We start from the raw sequence: 18260 nt of genomic DNA, 5'->3' as shown, positions 1-18260 counted from the left end.
TATGTCTGAATAGGATTTTTAGAGAATTTTAATACTTACAAGTCCGTAGTATTTATTTTTACTTTTATGTGTAGGTGTTTGTAAAGAATGCATAGGGGCTCTGCAATGTATATATATAGCTTTAATAAAATGGCTGCCTTTCTGATTTGAATTAAACATGTTGTTTTTCTAATAAGAATAATGCAGACTAAGTTTTATGAGTCAGTCAGTCACTGAATTATGCACCAAATGTTCACTGTAAGCAAGTCCAGAACTCTTAACTGTTTGCTTTTTGCCCTGTATCTTCTGAAGTGTGACTCTTGGTACTGCTGATCTTGAATATTGATGTGTCAATAAGTGTTGCAGGCTTTAACACCATCTGTGCATGGGTGCAAAGACTACACTGCTCTGTACACTGATACTGCAGTGGCTTCAAGTAATCTGCTTTGATTCTTGTGTATAAAAGCTCTAAGGAAAGTATTGCTTGTTTGAGACAGGAATTTTGCTGTTCTCAGTAGCCTGTCTTCAGGAAGTACCAGCTAAAAAGTAACAGGAAGTATTGCAAGCACTGCAGAATGACAACCCTGAATGTATCGTGATGCTGCTTCATCACAAACACAGTTCTGTTGGAGTGGCTTTCACAGAGACACCTTAAAGCTTAATGAAAGGGAGGGAGTGATAGGGAAAGACCAAACCAAGGTAAACAGAGGTCAAGATGTGATAGGATCATCAGAAAAAAAATATAAAAAAAATAAAATTGGTGTGACTGCATTTTTATGTGGCAGAAGACAGAGACCTTTATTTTCTGCTGTGACTGCTTATTTTGTCACCATTTTGCAGTTTTAGTCTTCTTGACCTTATTTATGTGAAATACTGTACTTAGCTACAGAAGCAGTGTAACAAGAAGAGCTGTGGTACATTGTACTCCTTTGAACTTGAAATTCTGCTTAGTTTCATTTTATTTAATTACATTTAAAATCCTGTGAGATTTCCAAATACTGTTTATAATAGTGTATGCTGCAAAAATCTGTTGCAGTCATTTATTAAGTCCTGAGTCCTTTAATGGTCATTGAACATGTTCCTATTGAACTGGGATTTTGAAAGAACTCCTAGCTATAGTGTCACCTTAAAAATACAGACCTAGTGTTCCCTTTTAGCAGAGTGGGCATAAGAAAGTGGCTGATGAGAAAGTGCCAGAGCCAGTTTGTGGTGGAGACAGGCCATCAGTGTGTCTTAGTTCCAATCTGGGCAGAATTTAAGGATTCCTCTCCTCAGGATGTAGACATAAATACTGCTTTCTGAAGCTTTTATTTCAATTCAAGACAGGAAACCCAGAGAAAATGTTCATCTTACTGTAAATGCAAACATCTTTTAGTATAAATCTGGTGTTGCTATTTTAATTCTGTTTCAAAATTGTAGTTGCTAAAATTTCTGAGGTGCAGAGGAGGTTCCAGTAAGTGTCTCCACTTCAGAAGCAAAGGGGATATATAATAAATTATTAAAGGTTCTGAAATTCAATTATATTTAGCCTCCAGCAAAGTCAGCTATTCTGAAGAACTGACTTTTACAAAATGTGATGGTTTTTCTTTCAGGCAGTCTTTTCAGTGGAAGGGTTTATAAGTCAATGGAAAAATCAGTGGTAGAAGTAAACTAATATTTTTGTGCTAGATATTACAGTTTATTTTACCTACTTTAGATTGCTGGATATGAGACAGTTGACATTTGTTAATCCTAAAAATATCCTAATGTTCTTGGTACAGCCACTAGCACCTTGTGCTATGTTGGGAATGGTGCTTGTGCCACAGTGGACTCTGAAAAGTGGTGAACTTTATCAGCAACTTTAGCTAGGTTAAATGAAATTGAAAATTTGCCCTAGCAGTAGTATGTTGGCATGACAGCACATTCGCTTAGAGCAGTAGACTAGTCCAGCAAGAAGCAGGAACTGGACCTCATGTTCAAGCACTGTTAAGTGATGTATTACAGGAGAGAAAGACACAAGTAATGGGCCAGCAGCAAGGCCTGATCCTGTTTGATGCTGGGCAGAAAGAAGAGCCTGTGTGGATTTCCATTCACAACATTGAAGTCTGAATGTAATAATACTAAAACATTCAAGCAGTATCCTGTTGAACTGTTACTGTTTACTCTTCTTCATTAAATGCCAGTATGGGCAAAGAAAAGGATGTAAAAGCTTTGACTGCATTATGCATCCTCCATATATGTTCCTGCTTCACTGACTTTTTGTTTGCTCAGCTACAGAATAGAATAGACCCAAGTCATATTTTTAAAACAAGAGAAGCAAGCCTTCAAAATTCACCAGGAAATAGGAAACAATCCTTTTAAAAGGACTATAAATGGAAAGTTGGATCCATATTGTCTATTTGCATCCCAGTACATAGCAGCATGGGATGGCCTGTTCCTTTTGTTAGGTGTCTCTGCAGCATTGTATACAGATTAAATAGCTACTGCATTGCAGAGAGTTATTAATACATTACATTGCACTTTCAGTGAAGATGTCAGCGTGTCCTTTAGCCTGAATGTACTCTGTGGCTGAGTTAAGGGATTTAAAAAAATGTTGCTGAAGATAACATATTTCTAAATAAATCCCTAATCAATTGTAAATTATAGAATAACACAATTCCTAACCTCTATAAAGTCCACTTATTCTTCAAGTTTAGAAAAATCAAGGCTTTGTTTCAAAATAAACACAGGTCACCCTTCTCAACTCTTAATCCTGATGCATTAATGATGTAGTCTTTTGGCACTGTGGATAAAAAGGGAGGGAGCACGAGACAGGGCAGGGAAAGGGGTGGAGTGCCTAAAAGATAATGCAGACTAAAGCTAAATTCAGTGCATATAAAATACTAGAAAATTAGGAAAACTGGGGCAAACACATTATTTTTCTGACACATCTGTGTACTGTTTCATTGGTAATGCACATTAGAAAACCTTTTGACTTTCTTGTCTACTACACCAGCAGCTTTCAGTGTTATGCATATTTGAAGTGATGAGAGGTGAAGAAAATCATGTATGGGGTAAACTTCAGCTGTCTTGTATGTAGGGATGTAAGGGAGAGCTAAGGTCGTATGGATATGCAGAGAAGAATGAGCAAGGCAGAGCACCCGCAAGTAATGCTCAGGAGAGCTCACTGTGCTAGTTCAGACTGGTGGCTGAAGCTCAGGCTGCATTGTTCCAGCCCCTTCTTATACCTAACCTGATGAAGTAGATATGAGAACATGTCTGTCACTTGCTGCCTCTAGGTCAGTCACCAAGCTCAATGTGAGCTGTCAGAGTTAGGAGGTTTCTCACTGCTAAATGACAAAGCTGGTGGTGTTTATATGGCATAGGACTACACAGAAGTGACCAAGCAAGACCCTATGACTGGTTGATGCTCTATAGGTCTGCCCAGGAGTTAGTTAAAACCTCCCTCAAAAATGATAAAAGCACCATTAGGCAAGGTGGGCACAAGGTGTGAGGAAGCAGAGGTCCAGAGCAGTGAACCATTAGCTCCTGACAGAAATACGTGTCAGTGTGGAGGACGCCGCATGTATGGTAAGTTTGCTACACTCAGGTTATTTGAACGAGTCCCTGAGTGCTGCGCTGTGTACGTACAGAGGAAATTTGGACCAGTGTTGGCCATCCTGTGCCTCTTAAGTGTATCCAGATTGTACAGTTACGTAGTGTGATATTATCTGTGACGTATTGCACAGATACTGCAAAAGTGTGTGCACATCTGTATAACTTTTAATGTAAACATGTAAGTACTTATATTCTGCTGTAGTTTTTGAGGGGTTTTGTGTGAGAGAGACAGCATGTCTTAGGCTCAGACATAGCAGTGTGACCAAGTAGGTTGTAAACAGCTGTTCATTTAACCAGGGTAAAAGGGACTTTCACCCCAGCAGCCCTGACATTCAGATCAAAGTATTTCACAGTTTTGTGAATAGTCTCAAAGCTGTCTTTGCTTCTTTTTTGTACCTCCAGTTTCCTATTAAAAGGCATTGCTCAAGGACTATGCTCTTTAGCAAAACTTAGAACAGAGATGAGGCCATGTTACATACAAGGAGCAAAGGAGTGAATTTCAAGTGTGGTTTTAAAGATAGAGTATCTCTTTGCATGCAGTCTGGTTTTGAGCAGGAAGCTGTGAGAATATACCTGCAAAGTGGTGCCAGTAGCTGGGAACACTTTTGATAGTTTTTGCTTCCCAGCTCCAAGATAGAAATGCCCCTCCACAGGCCTAAAGAGCCATCAGCTTTCCCCCCAGTTAGCACCACTCATTTTTTCTCCTTTTGTCTGTTTCTTCGTATTTGCTCCTGTTTCTTCTCTCACTGTCCCTTTCCTTGTAATTTTTTTTTTCCTTTTACTTTGCTTCATTGTGATTTAGCACAGATCATTTGCTAGTTTTCACATTTTTCTCATGAAAGTGTTTCCTTTCCCTCTTAAAAAAACAAAACACTGCAGCTTTGCGAGCACCCTGCAAAAGCCTGTTCCTGTTTACATTGGGGCAGAATAGGATCCAGAATGATCCTAATGCCAAAGATCATCCTATAAATGTAGGTTGCATTGTAGGTTCATGAGAGTTTATAATATAAACACAGAAATTTCACAATACCAGCAGGTGATTTATTTGTTGATACTGCCTGCAAATCAAGGAGAAAAGCATAATAAATGATATGGAAGTGGAGGCTCTGTTTGATGTTTTCAGTGTTGTGCCTGGAAAAATGGAAGTTAGTGGGTGTTGCTCAGTGAAGTGTGCATTTTATAAAGTTACCCACAGTGATGCCCATTGTCCTGTCTCTGAATTGCATGATGTCATATTTCATTTCAGGCTCTTAGCAATGCTGAAGACTGTCGGTGTGCTGGGAAAAAGGCGGTGAGAAAGTTGTGAATCAGGTTTCTGTAAAGCCTTTATGTTTAGGGTTTTGATAGATAAAAGCTGACTCATGCAGTATTTCCAGCGAAGGAGCTGTACAGACTAGTAAGAGCTTCTCATTTTACCTAAGTGCCCAATGAGGTAATTCAGGAACAGCTGAAGGCACAGCCCTTGCCTCCCTCTGCCGCACAGGTAGATAGTGGGTTGTTCAGAGAGGGCTGGAAAAATAGAGAGGACTTCTTCATCCTGAGTACGAGGAGCCAGAGACATTCCACAGTGGTGAGATACTCTCGCAGAGGATTTTCCCTTGCACTAATGTCCTCAGACATTAGCGTGCTTGACTGTGACAGACGCTATTCTGCTTTAAATACTGGGGGGAGGGTGGGGGCAGGGAAGAAGACAGTAATTTGACAGACAGAGGCACATTAGTTGGTAACTTTCCACTTCATATTTCTATTAAATGGATTTCTGTTGATCATACTTCAGGTAAAGTACATGGCAGTGTATTGTTTGTGACAGTTCAGAGTAAATTCATAGTGCCTAGAGATTTATTCTTGCAAATATTGCAGCTTTCTAGTGGGGTTTTGTTCACAGAGGGTGTTAGTTTGAGAAATTATGTGCTCATATGCACAATTTATAATTACAAATTTGCTGACTTTCACTTGGGCAATATTCAGAGCAGGGGATATGGGGAGTGTGTTTAAGATCATGTTGAGATTCTTGTTGTGAATGTGTGTTAACCTTTCTCAAGCAGCCAGCTGTATGACATTTGTCCTTTTCAGATCCAGCGCTGCATTTGAATTTGACACTCAATGGAAAAATTGTACTAAACAGTCTTTCTTTGTTGTACTACAGTGTAGTTTTGGGTTTTTTTTTAATGTGAAGATATATCAAGAAAAATAAAGGAAGGAATTCTTGTAGTCTCATCGCTTTTACATGGCTAATCTTCCAGAGGATGTGAAGCTTGGAATTTCTGGTAACATCTGAGGTCCTCACTTTCAAGCCAGGAGAAAGGCAGCAGCAATAATAATTATGGATATAAATTGACTTGTGAAGTTTTCAGTTGTGCAGTATCTCTTTAAGATTTCATGTGCAATAAACAACTTGTAGGAATAAACACCTGTATTTAGATAGGGCTTGAGGATCTTTGTCTTTAAATACAAAATTGACTTAAAGCACTTTATCATCTCATTGTATGCTAATGTCCTAGAGTAGCCAAAGCTGCAGAGATAATGGAAACAATTCATCATTACTGTGAGTATAGTTACAGGAAGGAGGAATTTGTTGAGGCAAATAAGTTATATGAGTTTGTGTTTTTAGTGAAAACTTGTTTGTGACTGCATGCTGAAAACCTGAGGCATGGCAGGGTAGTTGATTTCTGTGTGTGTTTCTTGTTTTAAGTGTTTGTTATTTGAAATACAGGTGTTTCTTGCCCTTGCAGTAGTGTAGAGTAGGGACTTTTTTTTGTTCTTGCTTCGGAAGCACCCTGGCAGTTGTAGCATGCTAGTGTGTGTGAATGTGTCACGGGGCGGGGGGCGGGCAGGAAGGAGCAGGGAGGTTTGCGGCAGCTGGGGAGGGGGAGAGGCTAACTGAATTCATGCAAAGGCACAAACAAGAGATGACCTTGTTCGGGGTGTGTTTCCGTGTGAGTAGGGACAAGTAGTAATTATCCTCCTTTCAGTAGGGACTAGCAAGTAATTACTGTTATTCCTTAATTAAAGTATGCAAATTGAAGATTTCATTTTTTTGTTCTCCTCAGGCTGAGTTAAATACTCTTATTCACAGCTCACAAAAGGTCTCAATATTATTTTGGTTCCTCATTGAAAGGGTTCAGCAAACAAAAGGATGTCTAATGAAAAAAGCAGTGAACCAGGCCATATGTGGGTCAGGGCTTACAAGACTTGCTCAGAGCGTATGGTTCTGTGAGGGTCTGGGGATGCCTATAATAATACAGACTGTTTGGAGCCTGAGTCTTGGTGAATGCACCTACCTTTTGGTGCTGCTGTGGAAATTGGTGAATGGAGAGGAGGGGGGCTTGTAAATTAATCCTGCAGGGTATGAGAGACATGAACTTGCTTTTTATAGTAAGTCTGGATCAAAGACACAAATTTGTAAGGGGCAAACAGGGTTTGCAAGGGCACTGGGTCAGTTACTATACTAGAGAGCAACCCTGGGAGGAGCTGCTTCCCCTCTCCCCACACCCTCATTAATTGATTTGTGAATTTTTCTTTAGGCATTTGGTACAGACCTTAGGCAGCAGGTGCAGGGTAAAACTGTTCTACAGCTTTAAGAATCCAAATGCAGACCCTCATAAAAGAAAAGAGGATGGGCATGTGTCTGAGGCAATGAATGGGATTCAACTGCTGCCTTTGATGGTGGATTTGTGGCTGCAGAAATCATCTAAAATACCTGTTCCTGCCTAGTCTTACAGGGATTTCTGAAGATAAATCTGTGAAGCCTCAGAAGATTTACAGATTACTCTTATTGGGAAGGGCTACGGGTTTGTAACACCTACCTGTAGCTGAAGCAGAAATTGCAGACTGGGCAGAGTCAAGGCTTGTCCCAAGTGCTGATTTCCACAGGCAAGTTGCACAGCATTTGGAACAGGAGTTGCCAGCTGAGGAAAATAAAATGTTTCCTGGTTTTGTACAACACTGAAATCCTGTGTGCCCTGCCTTTCTGCTGGGTTCACCAGCTGTGCAGGTGTTTAGCTGCCATTCCACAGGAGCAATGGGCTTGGTGCCATCTGCATGGACTCTGAGAAAGTGTTTTTGCTGGTCAGAGACATGATTTTAGCAAAAAGTCTTCACAGAGAAGCCAAATGAGCAATTTACTCTTGATTGGAAAGGGAGTAAGAATGAAGCAAAAAGTGACTTCTGAGGCTAGCAGTCAGAATGAGGCTTTGCAGAGAAAACATTAAGATTTCCACATAGCAAACAGTCTGCTTGGTGTAATTTATGTAGAAACATACAGGAGTAGTGATTTGTATAGAAAGTGTAGGAACCTGAGTCAAATGTGTTACATGCAATCAATAACCTGTGCCTAGCAGGTGCATGGAGTTTGCCAAGATCAGTAGGACTGCAGGTGTTAAAGAGCAAGCCCATTGTAAGAAGTGATATTAATCCATGTTGGTGGTGGTTTTTTAATAAGCAATGACATTGTCATAAGAAAATAAGGGCTTTTGTTTGGGTTGTGTAGTTTGGGGTTGTTTGGCTTTTTTGTTGGCTTGGGTTTGTTATTGTTTGAGGGTTTTGGGAGTGTTGTGTTGTTGGGGTTTTGGGGTATTTGTTGATTGTGTTTTTTTGGGGGGAGGTTTTTTTTGGTGTTTGGGTTTTTTTTCTGTGGGTGGGGATTTTGTTGTTTGGTTTGGTTATTTTTTTTAATGACATATTATGATCTAGTGACCCTGGCTACAAGTATGTCTTACAAAAACCTACTTTTAAGATTTATTCTGACTCCAGTTTCATTGACCTGAACTGTGTTTTGTTTGGTTTTTATATTAATGAGCCTGACAGTGTTTGTGAAGCAAATATTACATATTAATACCTTTAGGTTATCTGAGAGTCAGGCTACGTATCAGTGAAACAGGAAGAAAAGAGCACTGAGTAATGGAATTTCACAGAAACCCTTTATTTCCTACCCCTTCATGTGGTAATCAGGTGTTTCTTTGTAATGTAATTTTAGTAAAATACCTTGGATTAAGTTAGAGGAAGGGTATTCCTGTTATCTTGTTTATCCTGTGCACTTTTCAAAGAGGTTTACATCTGCACAGCAATATTGTGCTTTCTCATTGAATGTGAAAAATGATCCGAAGCTGATAACACAAATACATTCTTCCTTATCAAAAATACATACTTTATTATCACAAGCAATAGGAAAGCAAACATCTTTGTCTGTACCCATTTAGAAACAAGAGAACTTCACCTCATTCTTCAGTTTTAATTATTTATATATATATATATATATATATATATATATATATATATATATAATTATTGCTTATTTTATATTGGAGTGCCTCCTTTATGTGCTTTATTCAAGAATGGTAAGAAAATACAGTTTTGTGCTGCAAAACCAGAGTAACCTGGCACACAGGAAAGCCTTCAAGCTAAACCAGGGATACAGAGGTGCTAAATTAGACTTAATCGAATGGCTGTTTTCTGACCTATGTCATGAGCAAATTACTTTTAGAGTTAATTCCATGTATTACCTTGAGGGCAATATTTCTTAAAAGAAAGCTAATACTATCATTGCTGAAATGGCAGTATTAATTACTCATGTACAAATAACATTTTATGCAGTTAAGGCAAATAAATCACAGTATCACACAGTATCACAGTATAACTAAGGTTGGAAAGGACCTCGAGGATCATCGAGTCCAACCTATCAACACAGACCCCATGACTAGACCATGGCACCAAGTGCCATGTCCAATCTCTTCTTGAACGCCTCCAGGGATGATGACTCCACCACCTCTCTGGGCAACCCGTTCAAGTGACGAACGACTCGCTCAGTGAAGAACTTTCTCCTCACCTCGAGTCTAAACCTCCCCTGGTGCAGCTTGAGAATGTGTCCTCTTGTTCTGGTGCTGGTTGCCTGGGAGAAGAGACCAACCCCTTCCTGGCTACAACCACCTTTAAGGTAGTTGTAGAGGGCAATGAGATCACCCCTGAGCCTCCTCTTCTCCAGGCTAAACAATCCCAGCTCCCTCAGCCTCTCCTCATAGGGCTTGTGTTCAAGCCCTCTCCCCAGCCTTGTTGCCCTTCTCTGGACACGTTCAAGTGTTTCGATGTCCTTCTTAAACTGAGGAGCCCAGAACTGGACACAGTACTCAAGGTGCAGCCTAACCAATGCCGAGTGCAGGGGCACAATGACTTCCCTGCTCCTGCTGGCCACACTATTCCTAATGCAGGCCAGGATGCTATTGGCCCTCCTGGCCACCTGGGCACACTGCTGGCTCATGTTTAGGTGGCTGTCGATCAGCATTCTTCTCTGTGCTTTGGTGTTGTTTTTTTTCTTCTGGATTTTTTTTTTAATTTTACACAAATAGTAGTGTTTTGATTTTTAAAAATGAGAGATTTGCTTTCTGCTTTAAATGAAATTTTCTCTTCCCTCTCCACCCTCCTCCTACCCAGACCATCTGCAGCATGAGTGGCATCTGGGAGGTTTCTGCTTGTAGTCGCATAGCAAATCTGCCTCAGTTTAAGAAGAGCCATCTTAAAGTTTGGATGTGTTTAATTTGCAGCTTACTTGCTTTATTGTTTTCTTTATAGAAACTGCTGTCTAGAGCTGTAGTTGCCACAATGATTTTTCTTAAATGAGATTGTTGTTAGTGTAAAATAAGGACTAAGCTACCACTGTGTGGGTAGCTTCAGTATTTCTTTTCTTCCTAAATTGTGACAAGTTTCCCTTTTTCACAGGGCATACATTCTGAAATTCTTTGAGTTATGACATATGTTTTTTTGGGGGTGGATGGGTCTTACTGAAATGAAACCTTCAAGTATTGAATTTACCTGCAGCTGAGTTGCAGATTCTCATGATGCACCACACACAACTTGGCCAGAGAGATATCTGCACTGTATTGTGAGTAGTGTACTACAGGGCATTTCAGCAGTAAACAGAAAATAGAATTGAAATGCTAACAGGAAGACAAACATTCTATTTTGTTGTTGCACTGATTTGGAAAACAGCTTTGGATCAGTTCAGCAGGGAGTAATATTCTGGCTTGAGCTGAACAGTTTTAGACTGGCTTCTTTTCCCAGTAGAAAACTGAATTATTTGGCAGCACTCTTTCCTGAGGGAAAAGTTTCTTTTTTTCAGAAGCTACATTAGTTTAATTGAGAAATCATTCTGGTTTTAGTGGTTTTGTACAAGCCACAGAGCTGGTGATTGATAACTGCTTTTAGGTTTTGTTTGACTGTTGGCATTGCAGAATTAAAAAAATAAAAAATGAAAGATGCTGCCTGGTGTCATTATGTGATTCCTGATTTTTCTGAAGTTTTCAAACCAGGGTCAGTGCTCAGCTTGGGGGTAGCAGGAACCACTCCAGACAGAGAAGGTTTTTTAACCTTAGGGATGATCTTTGAGTAATCTTTTTCCACTCCTGTGCTGAGCCTGGGCAGTGCATACATGAGCACCAAGCCCATCAGACTGGCACAAGAAGGACGTCAGAGATATATGTGAGCAGGAGGTATGCAGTGCCTGTGTTGTAGGCTCCAGTTGGGGATCCCCACTACCTGAGTAAGCAATAGAGTCACAGGGACCCCCAAGTTATGTTGTTTTGGTTATCTTTTAGTTAAAACAGAGTAGTGGCTGTTCTGTATGCAAAAAGCTGTAAAACTAGCTGTTGTCAGTTTTTGTGTTGTGTGGAGCAGCAGCACTAAATCCATTTCTTCTGTTTATTTTTTAGATGACTTCCACTTACGTCTTGATGTTTTACCAGCTGTGACAGAGGCCCTTGACTCCAAGACACAGAAGGAAGATTTGCACAAGGAAAGCAAACCTTTCCGCTACTGTGAAAAAAAAACCATGGACCTGTCAGACAGTGACCGTCCCGTCAGCTTCAGCTCCACTTCCTCCTCTGCTTCCTCCAGGGACAGTCACTGCTCCTTTGGAAGTAGAATGACCTTGGTTTCAAACAGCCACTTGGGCTTGTTCAACCAGGAAAAAGAAACAGGTGCCATCAAGCTTGAATTGGTCCCAGCCAGACAATTTTCCAGCAACAAGCCCCACAAAGACTCCCTCGTGGAGCCAGAGGATACTGAGGAAAGCCTTGAGAAAAGGCAAAGCATGCCAAGAAAAGCAGAACCAAAAGGAGCGAGCAAAAACTGTGCAATGTCCCTGGTCACAGAGCCCACCAGTCCCAAGCTCCTCTATGTGGACAGAGTCGTCCAAGAGATTCTGGAGACAGAGAGGATGTATGTGCAGGACCTGAAAAGCATTGTGAAGGTAGGAGTCTTGGTTAGGATGTCATTAACTGTTCCATAATGCTATTTTTCACTTTGTTTGGTTTCATAGTAGGACAGATGGACCTAACAATGGAGCTGGTGTTTGCTGGCCTTTATAAATTAGTGTAACGTCATTGTTCTTGTGTGTTTCTAGCTTTTACTTGATGAGATAAATTTAAGCTGTTACTATGTGTTCATGAAGAAATAACAGAAAAAAACATTCTACAGTTGACAGCAGTAGTGAACAATGGGTGGTAAACTCTTTGTGGTAATGATTATTTACAAAACAGATGTACAGTGCTTTGTGTCCTAGAAAGCATGCCAAGAAACAAAACACAGCAGATAACTTTTCTGCCCCTTAAAATGCTTTATCTGAAGAGTCTCATTTATTGATTCTTTCATTTCCACCAAATCCTGCTCCTGCAAGTTCTTTCCTGCCGTTCTCTTTCTCCCTTTCATATACCTCACAGCTGCAGTCTGTTCATTCCATGTCATTGCCTTGCGATATTGAATATGGTGTGTGTATTTGCTGGAAAATTCTATTGTTTGGCTATTATATAAGGGAATTATATTTTCTTTAATCCTACATCTGAATGGGTGGTGCTAATAAATGGATGTAGCATTTATTAGCAGCAGTGAAGTTTTTGTCCCCAGATTAATATTATCTTTCATTTCTCCTTTGTAGTACAGGGGAAAATATGGAAGAGTCCTTCTGTGGATTATTTTGCTCATACCATGTACTTGTAACTGCGCTATCACAGTCATGCTCTTTTGTGGTTTTGAAGATGACAGTTAAATGCCTTGGCTATTGTTTGTAATCTATGTACTTAACCTATGTGTATATGACTACCCTACCAGCTTGGGATATGAATGTTTAATGTACTGTTGATAGAACTTACAGCTTTAGGTAGCTGCATGAGGCCATCTGTAATAGGAAATACTGTCTCCAGCTGCAGTTCCAATCCACATGCTCCTCTAAGTGATGAGCAATGAAAAAACACAATGATAACACACTAGATAATCTTTAAAGTCCCTTCCAACCCAAACCATTTTATGAATCTATGAAGATAAATGCATGTCATGCTTAAACACACCCACTTCCTAGAGTTCTCACAAGTAAGGTTTTTTTTCTGAGACTATTGATTCCTGCAGCTGCTGCTGTTTCTCTACATTCAACGGTTGCCTAAGTTTCATTTTGGAGTGTTTATGGTTGTCATGTGCTGCAGAAGCAAGCCAGCTTTTGTGTGTAGTCACCGTTTACTAGTCATGACCTCTGTGGTTTTGGAAACCTTATCTGTCACTCATCCTCCTATGAAGTAAACTATACAACTTGAAAAACTGGAAATCTTCACATAGATATTCCATTTACAAGTAGGAAGGCTGTCAAATGCTTACTAGGAATAGTTTAAGAATCACTGCAGTAGATGCAGAGTAAATGTGGCAAATGTGCTTGAAGCGATGAAAGAACTGGAAGAATTTACCTGTGAAGAAATAATAATAATAATAATAATAATAATAATAATAATAATAATAATAATAATAATAATAATAATAATAGGTTGGAAGAGACCTTCAAAATCATCGCATCCAACCCATCAACCAATCCAACCCGCCTAAACAACTAACCCATGGCACCAAGCACCCCATCAAGTCTCCTCCTGAACACCTCCAATGATGGTGACTCCACCACCTCCTCGGGCAGCCCATTCCAATGGGCAATCCCAATTTTATTTCCTACAGCAACTAATAAACAATTTTGAAAGTTTTGTGTGGCACGAGATGACCTCTTTGAGAGATGGAGTGCCTGGCAGTGGGGCTTTTCTTAGGTAAGGGTTGAGAATGTAAGCGTTTCAAAGGAACTTCTCAAATGGTGAGGACAGTGGGGAACCAGCTACCTCATGCTGTGCTTGTTCCTTACTTGGTCTTAAAAGAAAACAGTGTGACTGGAATCATGTTACAGTGGACCCTGTTTTATGTGTTTCTCAGGATTCTTTTCTCCACGTGTTACCTCAACAATGATACAGTGGTTTACCTAACTGAGAATGGTGATTATGAGAAGGATGGGAAGACTCCACAGCCATGTGCAGGATTTCCACAGCCATGTGCAGGAGTGTCACATCCATACAGGATTTGTTTATCCAAGCCTCTTTGACTTGAGGCCATTTCATTTGGCAGACAGCTGACTGGTGCTGAGCCAAACTAAGATGAAGGGAAGTAGCTTGATCTGTCTAATTTTCCAGATAAACATGGGTCAGATTTTGGCTGCTGATTAGGAAATGGGATGAGAATGGGAAAAGGGGAGCTAAAGAAGAGTCAAAGGACCATTGCTGTCCTAGAAGTGTGTGGGAACTGAAGAGATACATGAGGTGGGAGCTGGTGGGAAAATACATATTTAAATTAATCCCAGTACTAAGTGGAGAGAGAAAATCACTGCAGGGAAAACAATATGAGGAAATGAAAGAAAACCCAGGAAGTGAAAAGTTGAGGCAAATATGAAATTGGTTGGAAGTAGAATTCTCTAGTGAGTTTTGCACCTGGTGCAGGACAGCAGCTTATGCACAAAGACTAAAAATAGTAAGGATTTTTGGCTTGGGGTTGAGAATTTTGGCACAGAGAGAGAGGAAGAGAAGCAGGGCAACCCAGGTACAAAGAGTTAAAAGCTGAAGAGATGTCAGACTGAGGATGATACAAGAACAAAAATGGAAAAAATGAATAGGTAATATTTTGATGGCCTTCTACCCCTAGCTGAGAATTGTCAGTGCATATCTAGTCCATTGCTTTTGTCCCCTTATGGTAGAGGGACTATGGAAACATACTTTAAAAGAATGTGCACTTACCATTTTCCCAGCACTTTAAAACAGATTCTAGAGCTAGAAGTGAAAGGGTGTCAAAACTCATGTCCATGAAACCACCCTCTAAATTTCTGCAGTAAAGCAAAGCATGTTTGCTTGTGATGAACAGTCAAGTCCAAGAGGAGGGGGGTATTTGGGTTTTGGTTTTTTGGGGTTTATTGGGATGATTTTTAGAGGAGATTGGTGGGGCGGAGGAGTTGCTGTTGTTTTTTATTAATACATCCACACTCTCTCCTGTTTTTATTAATGAGTATCTTAAACAGGGCAGAACCCAATACTAACCACTGGGTTACACTGGTAGTTACTGGCCTCTAACTAGGTTTTGTGCCTTTGATTACCACCCTCGGGGCCTGTCCTTTCAGCCAGGTTTCTACAGACCAAACTGTCTACTTATCCAACCCATACTTCACCAGCTTTTCTATGAGGATCTTATGGGAGATGCTGTCAAAAGGCTTTCTGAAGTCAGGATGGTCGATATCTGCTGCTCTTACTTTATCCAGCAACCCAGATACTTCATCATAGGAGGTTATCAGAGTGATCACTTTCCCCTCGGTGAATCCATGCTGACTGTTCTTGACTATTTTCTTGTCCTTCATATGCCTGGAACTTGTTTCCAAGGTTAGTTGTACAAAAATGTAAAGAACATACACAGCTGTACACAAACGACCCATTAACATGGATGGTATGAAATTTCATGTAGGATCCTGGTACTATTCATTTTATCCAAAGTCAGCTAATCTATCCTATTCTAGTTCTAATCTATCTTATTCTAGTTCTAATCTATCCTATTCTAGTTCTAGTCTATTCTATTCTAGTTGTTTTCTATTCTAGTTATTTTCTATTCTAGTTATTTTCTATTCTAGTTCTAATCTATCCTATTCTAGTTCTTTTTTTGGATAAGATGAATAGTACCAGGATCCTACATGATATTTCATACCATCCATGTTAATATGGTATTTTGTGCAGTGTCCTTTCAGCCTATATGATCCTTAGAACATGTAGAGGTATTGTGCTTGACATGAAAGACAATTTAGTGGACGGAGTGAAATAGAATTTCACCATTCTTGATTCCTTGATTGACATAAGCTGTTGTGGCATTAAGAAATAAAATAATTAAAAACAAACAAACAAACAAAAATAAACAACAAACCCAAACAAACAAAACCACCCAAACCCCACACCCAAACTTCTATTGGCTTTTGAATATCTAGGTGAGGTAGTCTTTGTTCTTAACAACGCAAAAATGCTAGACAGACATAGAAATTGATTTCTTACAACAGTATCATTAACTGATACTGTAGACTTGGATAGGTTCTCCAGCTTTCTTTTAAACTGTTGGTAAAGAAGTATTTCAGGGTCTTGGGATGACTGAGGGGAGAACATACAAGCACTGTTTGGCTCCCTTTGCCCATGGTAAACTTTAGAAACCACTGCTTTTCTAGCCAGTACAACCACTTCATGACCTGAAAGAACAGTTAAGTTATGACTCTTCTGAGACATGCTGCTGGGATTCCTGCACAGGCAAGCATTGCAACAAAGATAGAGCTAACTTTTGCATTGTTTAGTACATTTTATCAGGTGATCTGTTAAGTATGATTAAAAATTTGGGTTAGTACAGCTTGAAGCGTGTTTTGGGCAAGTTTGTGATGAGAAATCAGATACCTCTGCTTCCTGCTTCTGTCATGCTGACAGGTGTACTGGCCTGGGCAGAACCTGCAGATCAGAATTCTCCTCTTCAGGCCTGACTTTTACAAGTAGTAATTTAGTTACAATGGGCATAAATTTCAAGGAGCATAACTTATTTTTCCCTAAGGAAAACAGTCTCTGAGTTTACAATAGAAATGTGGTTTTCTCTTGCAACTGATAGAAGTTACAAGACTGTATTAATAATTTTTACAAATACTTTTAAGTATAGAAAAAGACATCCACTTCTGTGGTTTTACCTTTGCAAAATAAAGCAATAATGCAAATGCACTGTTACAGGCATGCATCTGTCATGTTATATTGAACACACTCTCACAGTGCTATCAGCCCTTTGAGAACATCTAGATGACTGCATGAAGCTCATCCATTTGATATAAGAAATCCTCTCAGTAAAATAACATCAATAAAAAGTCATTGACATCTGTATAGTAACTAGATGGGAGTGAAGTATGGATGTTAGGAAGAAGTTCTACACAGAGAGAGTGATTGGCCATTGAATGGGCTGTCTGGGGAGGTGGTGGAGTCACCATCATTGGAGGTGTACAGGAGAAGACTTGATGGGGTGCTTGGTGCCATGGTTTAGTTGATTAGGTGGTGTTGGGTGATAGGTTGGACACAATGACCTTGAAGGTCTCTTCCAACCTGGTCCTGTCCTATCCTATCCTATCCTATCCTATCCTATCCTATCCTATCCTATCCTATCCTATCCTATCCTATCCTATCCTATCCTATCCTATCCTATCCTATCCTATCCTATCCTATCCTATCCTATCCTATCCTATCCTCAGCACATTTCATAAATATTTGATGCAAATGGAGGTTGAGCTTCAGGAATCTCAACTTCCATCTAGAATCTGGAAAACTTTTCTTTCACTCCAAATGTAACATTTGTAAAATCATCCCTACTGGACTAGTTGAAATCTTTCTCCTATCTCCTCTCCAGATCTTTTGTTCTCTAGTCCTCTTTGTCCTTCTTTTTGGTGTGGTTTTTTCCTTTAATATTTACATCTCCTCTTTGAAGCCTTTTTACCTAGAAAGTCTCATTCTCTTCTGCAGTCTTCTGCCTGCAGTCTCCCCACCCATCTGTTCTAAGTCTTCTGTCAGTAAGTTCCATCCTCACCCCATGTCAGTGCATACTGTCTCATTTTCTCATGTAATTTATCACTTTCTTTGTCATGTTCATAGTGTTCACTGACTCCAGATCTCTCTCCATAGTTCTCTTGGCTGGTCTCTTTGCCAAGTCTGTTTAGTTCTCTGTCTTTATTTCAGCTTTTTGTTGTCTTTCTTTTCTTCTGACGTTTTCTTCAGCATTCCTAATATTTCTACCCTCTTAAGTTAGTTCTGCTAACATTCAGACTCAATCCATAAGACTCTGTTCCTGTTTTCTCTTTTCTATAATTCTGTAGGACTCCTCTTTCCTGGAACTGCACAGCACACTTCTCCACATTCTGTAAGGTTTGCAGAGGGTCACTGAGACACAGGAATAATCTTTTTCTTGCTCTTGCTTCAGAGGAGCATATTTGTGCTAGATGTGCCTGCTGCATTCAAGAATGGAAATTGTGGGTCAAGACCTTGTGAAGCCTGACTTGAAACCTGTGAAGGACCATTACTTAAAGTTCCTACTGGGGATATGTAAATTTGAGGGGGTTTCCCCCTTCCTTCCCTCCCACAACCACCCTCCCCTCAAAATGGTCAAATATCTGGAGATTTAGATGTAGATAGAAAGAGACATAGTCATAGAAACAAAATTGTCCATTAGGCTCCAGTCTGCTATTGCCCCTTGTTGACATGTGAAGGTATGGTTCATGTCCCTTGTGGTCAGCCTAAGGTGCTTGTCATCTCTGGGGAAAAACTCAACAAAATTTTTCAGCACAACTAAAAGGAGGAAAGGAGATTCTTTCTCAGGAAAAA

General features: G+C 39.9%; 1 protein-coding gene across 4 annotated transcripts in view; it reads left to right on the top strand.

The window, feature by feature from the left end:
- The window catches only part of PLEKHG1 (pleckstrin homology and RhoGEF domain containing G1), a 153165-nt gene that overhangs the window by 82944 nt on the left and 51961 nt on the right, over positions 1-18260 (top strand). For all 4 annotated transcript variants that reach the window (XM_068151899.1, XM_068151888.1, XM_068151881.1 and 1 more), the window contains one exon: positions 11256-11794. In XM_068151899.1, the coding sequence (XP_068008000.1) occupies positions 11256-11794 (539 nt within the window). The remainder of the gene's footprint in view (positions 1-11255; positions 11795-18260) is intronic.

This window comes from Melanerpes formicivorus, unplaced genomic scaffold (assembly GCF_026170545.1).
Source record: "Melanerpes formicivorus ecotype bairdi unplaced genomic scaffold, bMelFor1.0.p_v2 SCAF_2, whole genome shotgun sequence".
In the NCBI taxonomy this organism is placed as follows: Eukaryota; Metazoa; Chordata; class Aves; order Piciformes; family Picidae; genus Melanerpes; species Melanerpes formicivorus.
The sequence above is the reverse complement of the archived record's forward strand: the minus strand, read 5'-3'. Positions and strand labels throughout refer to the sequence as shown.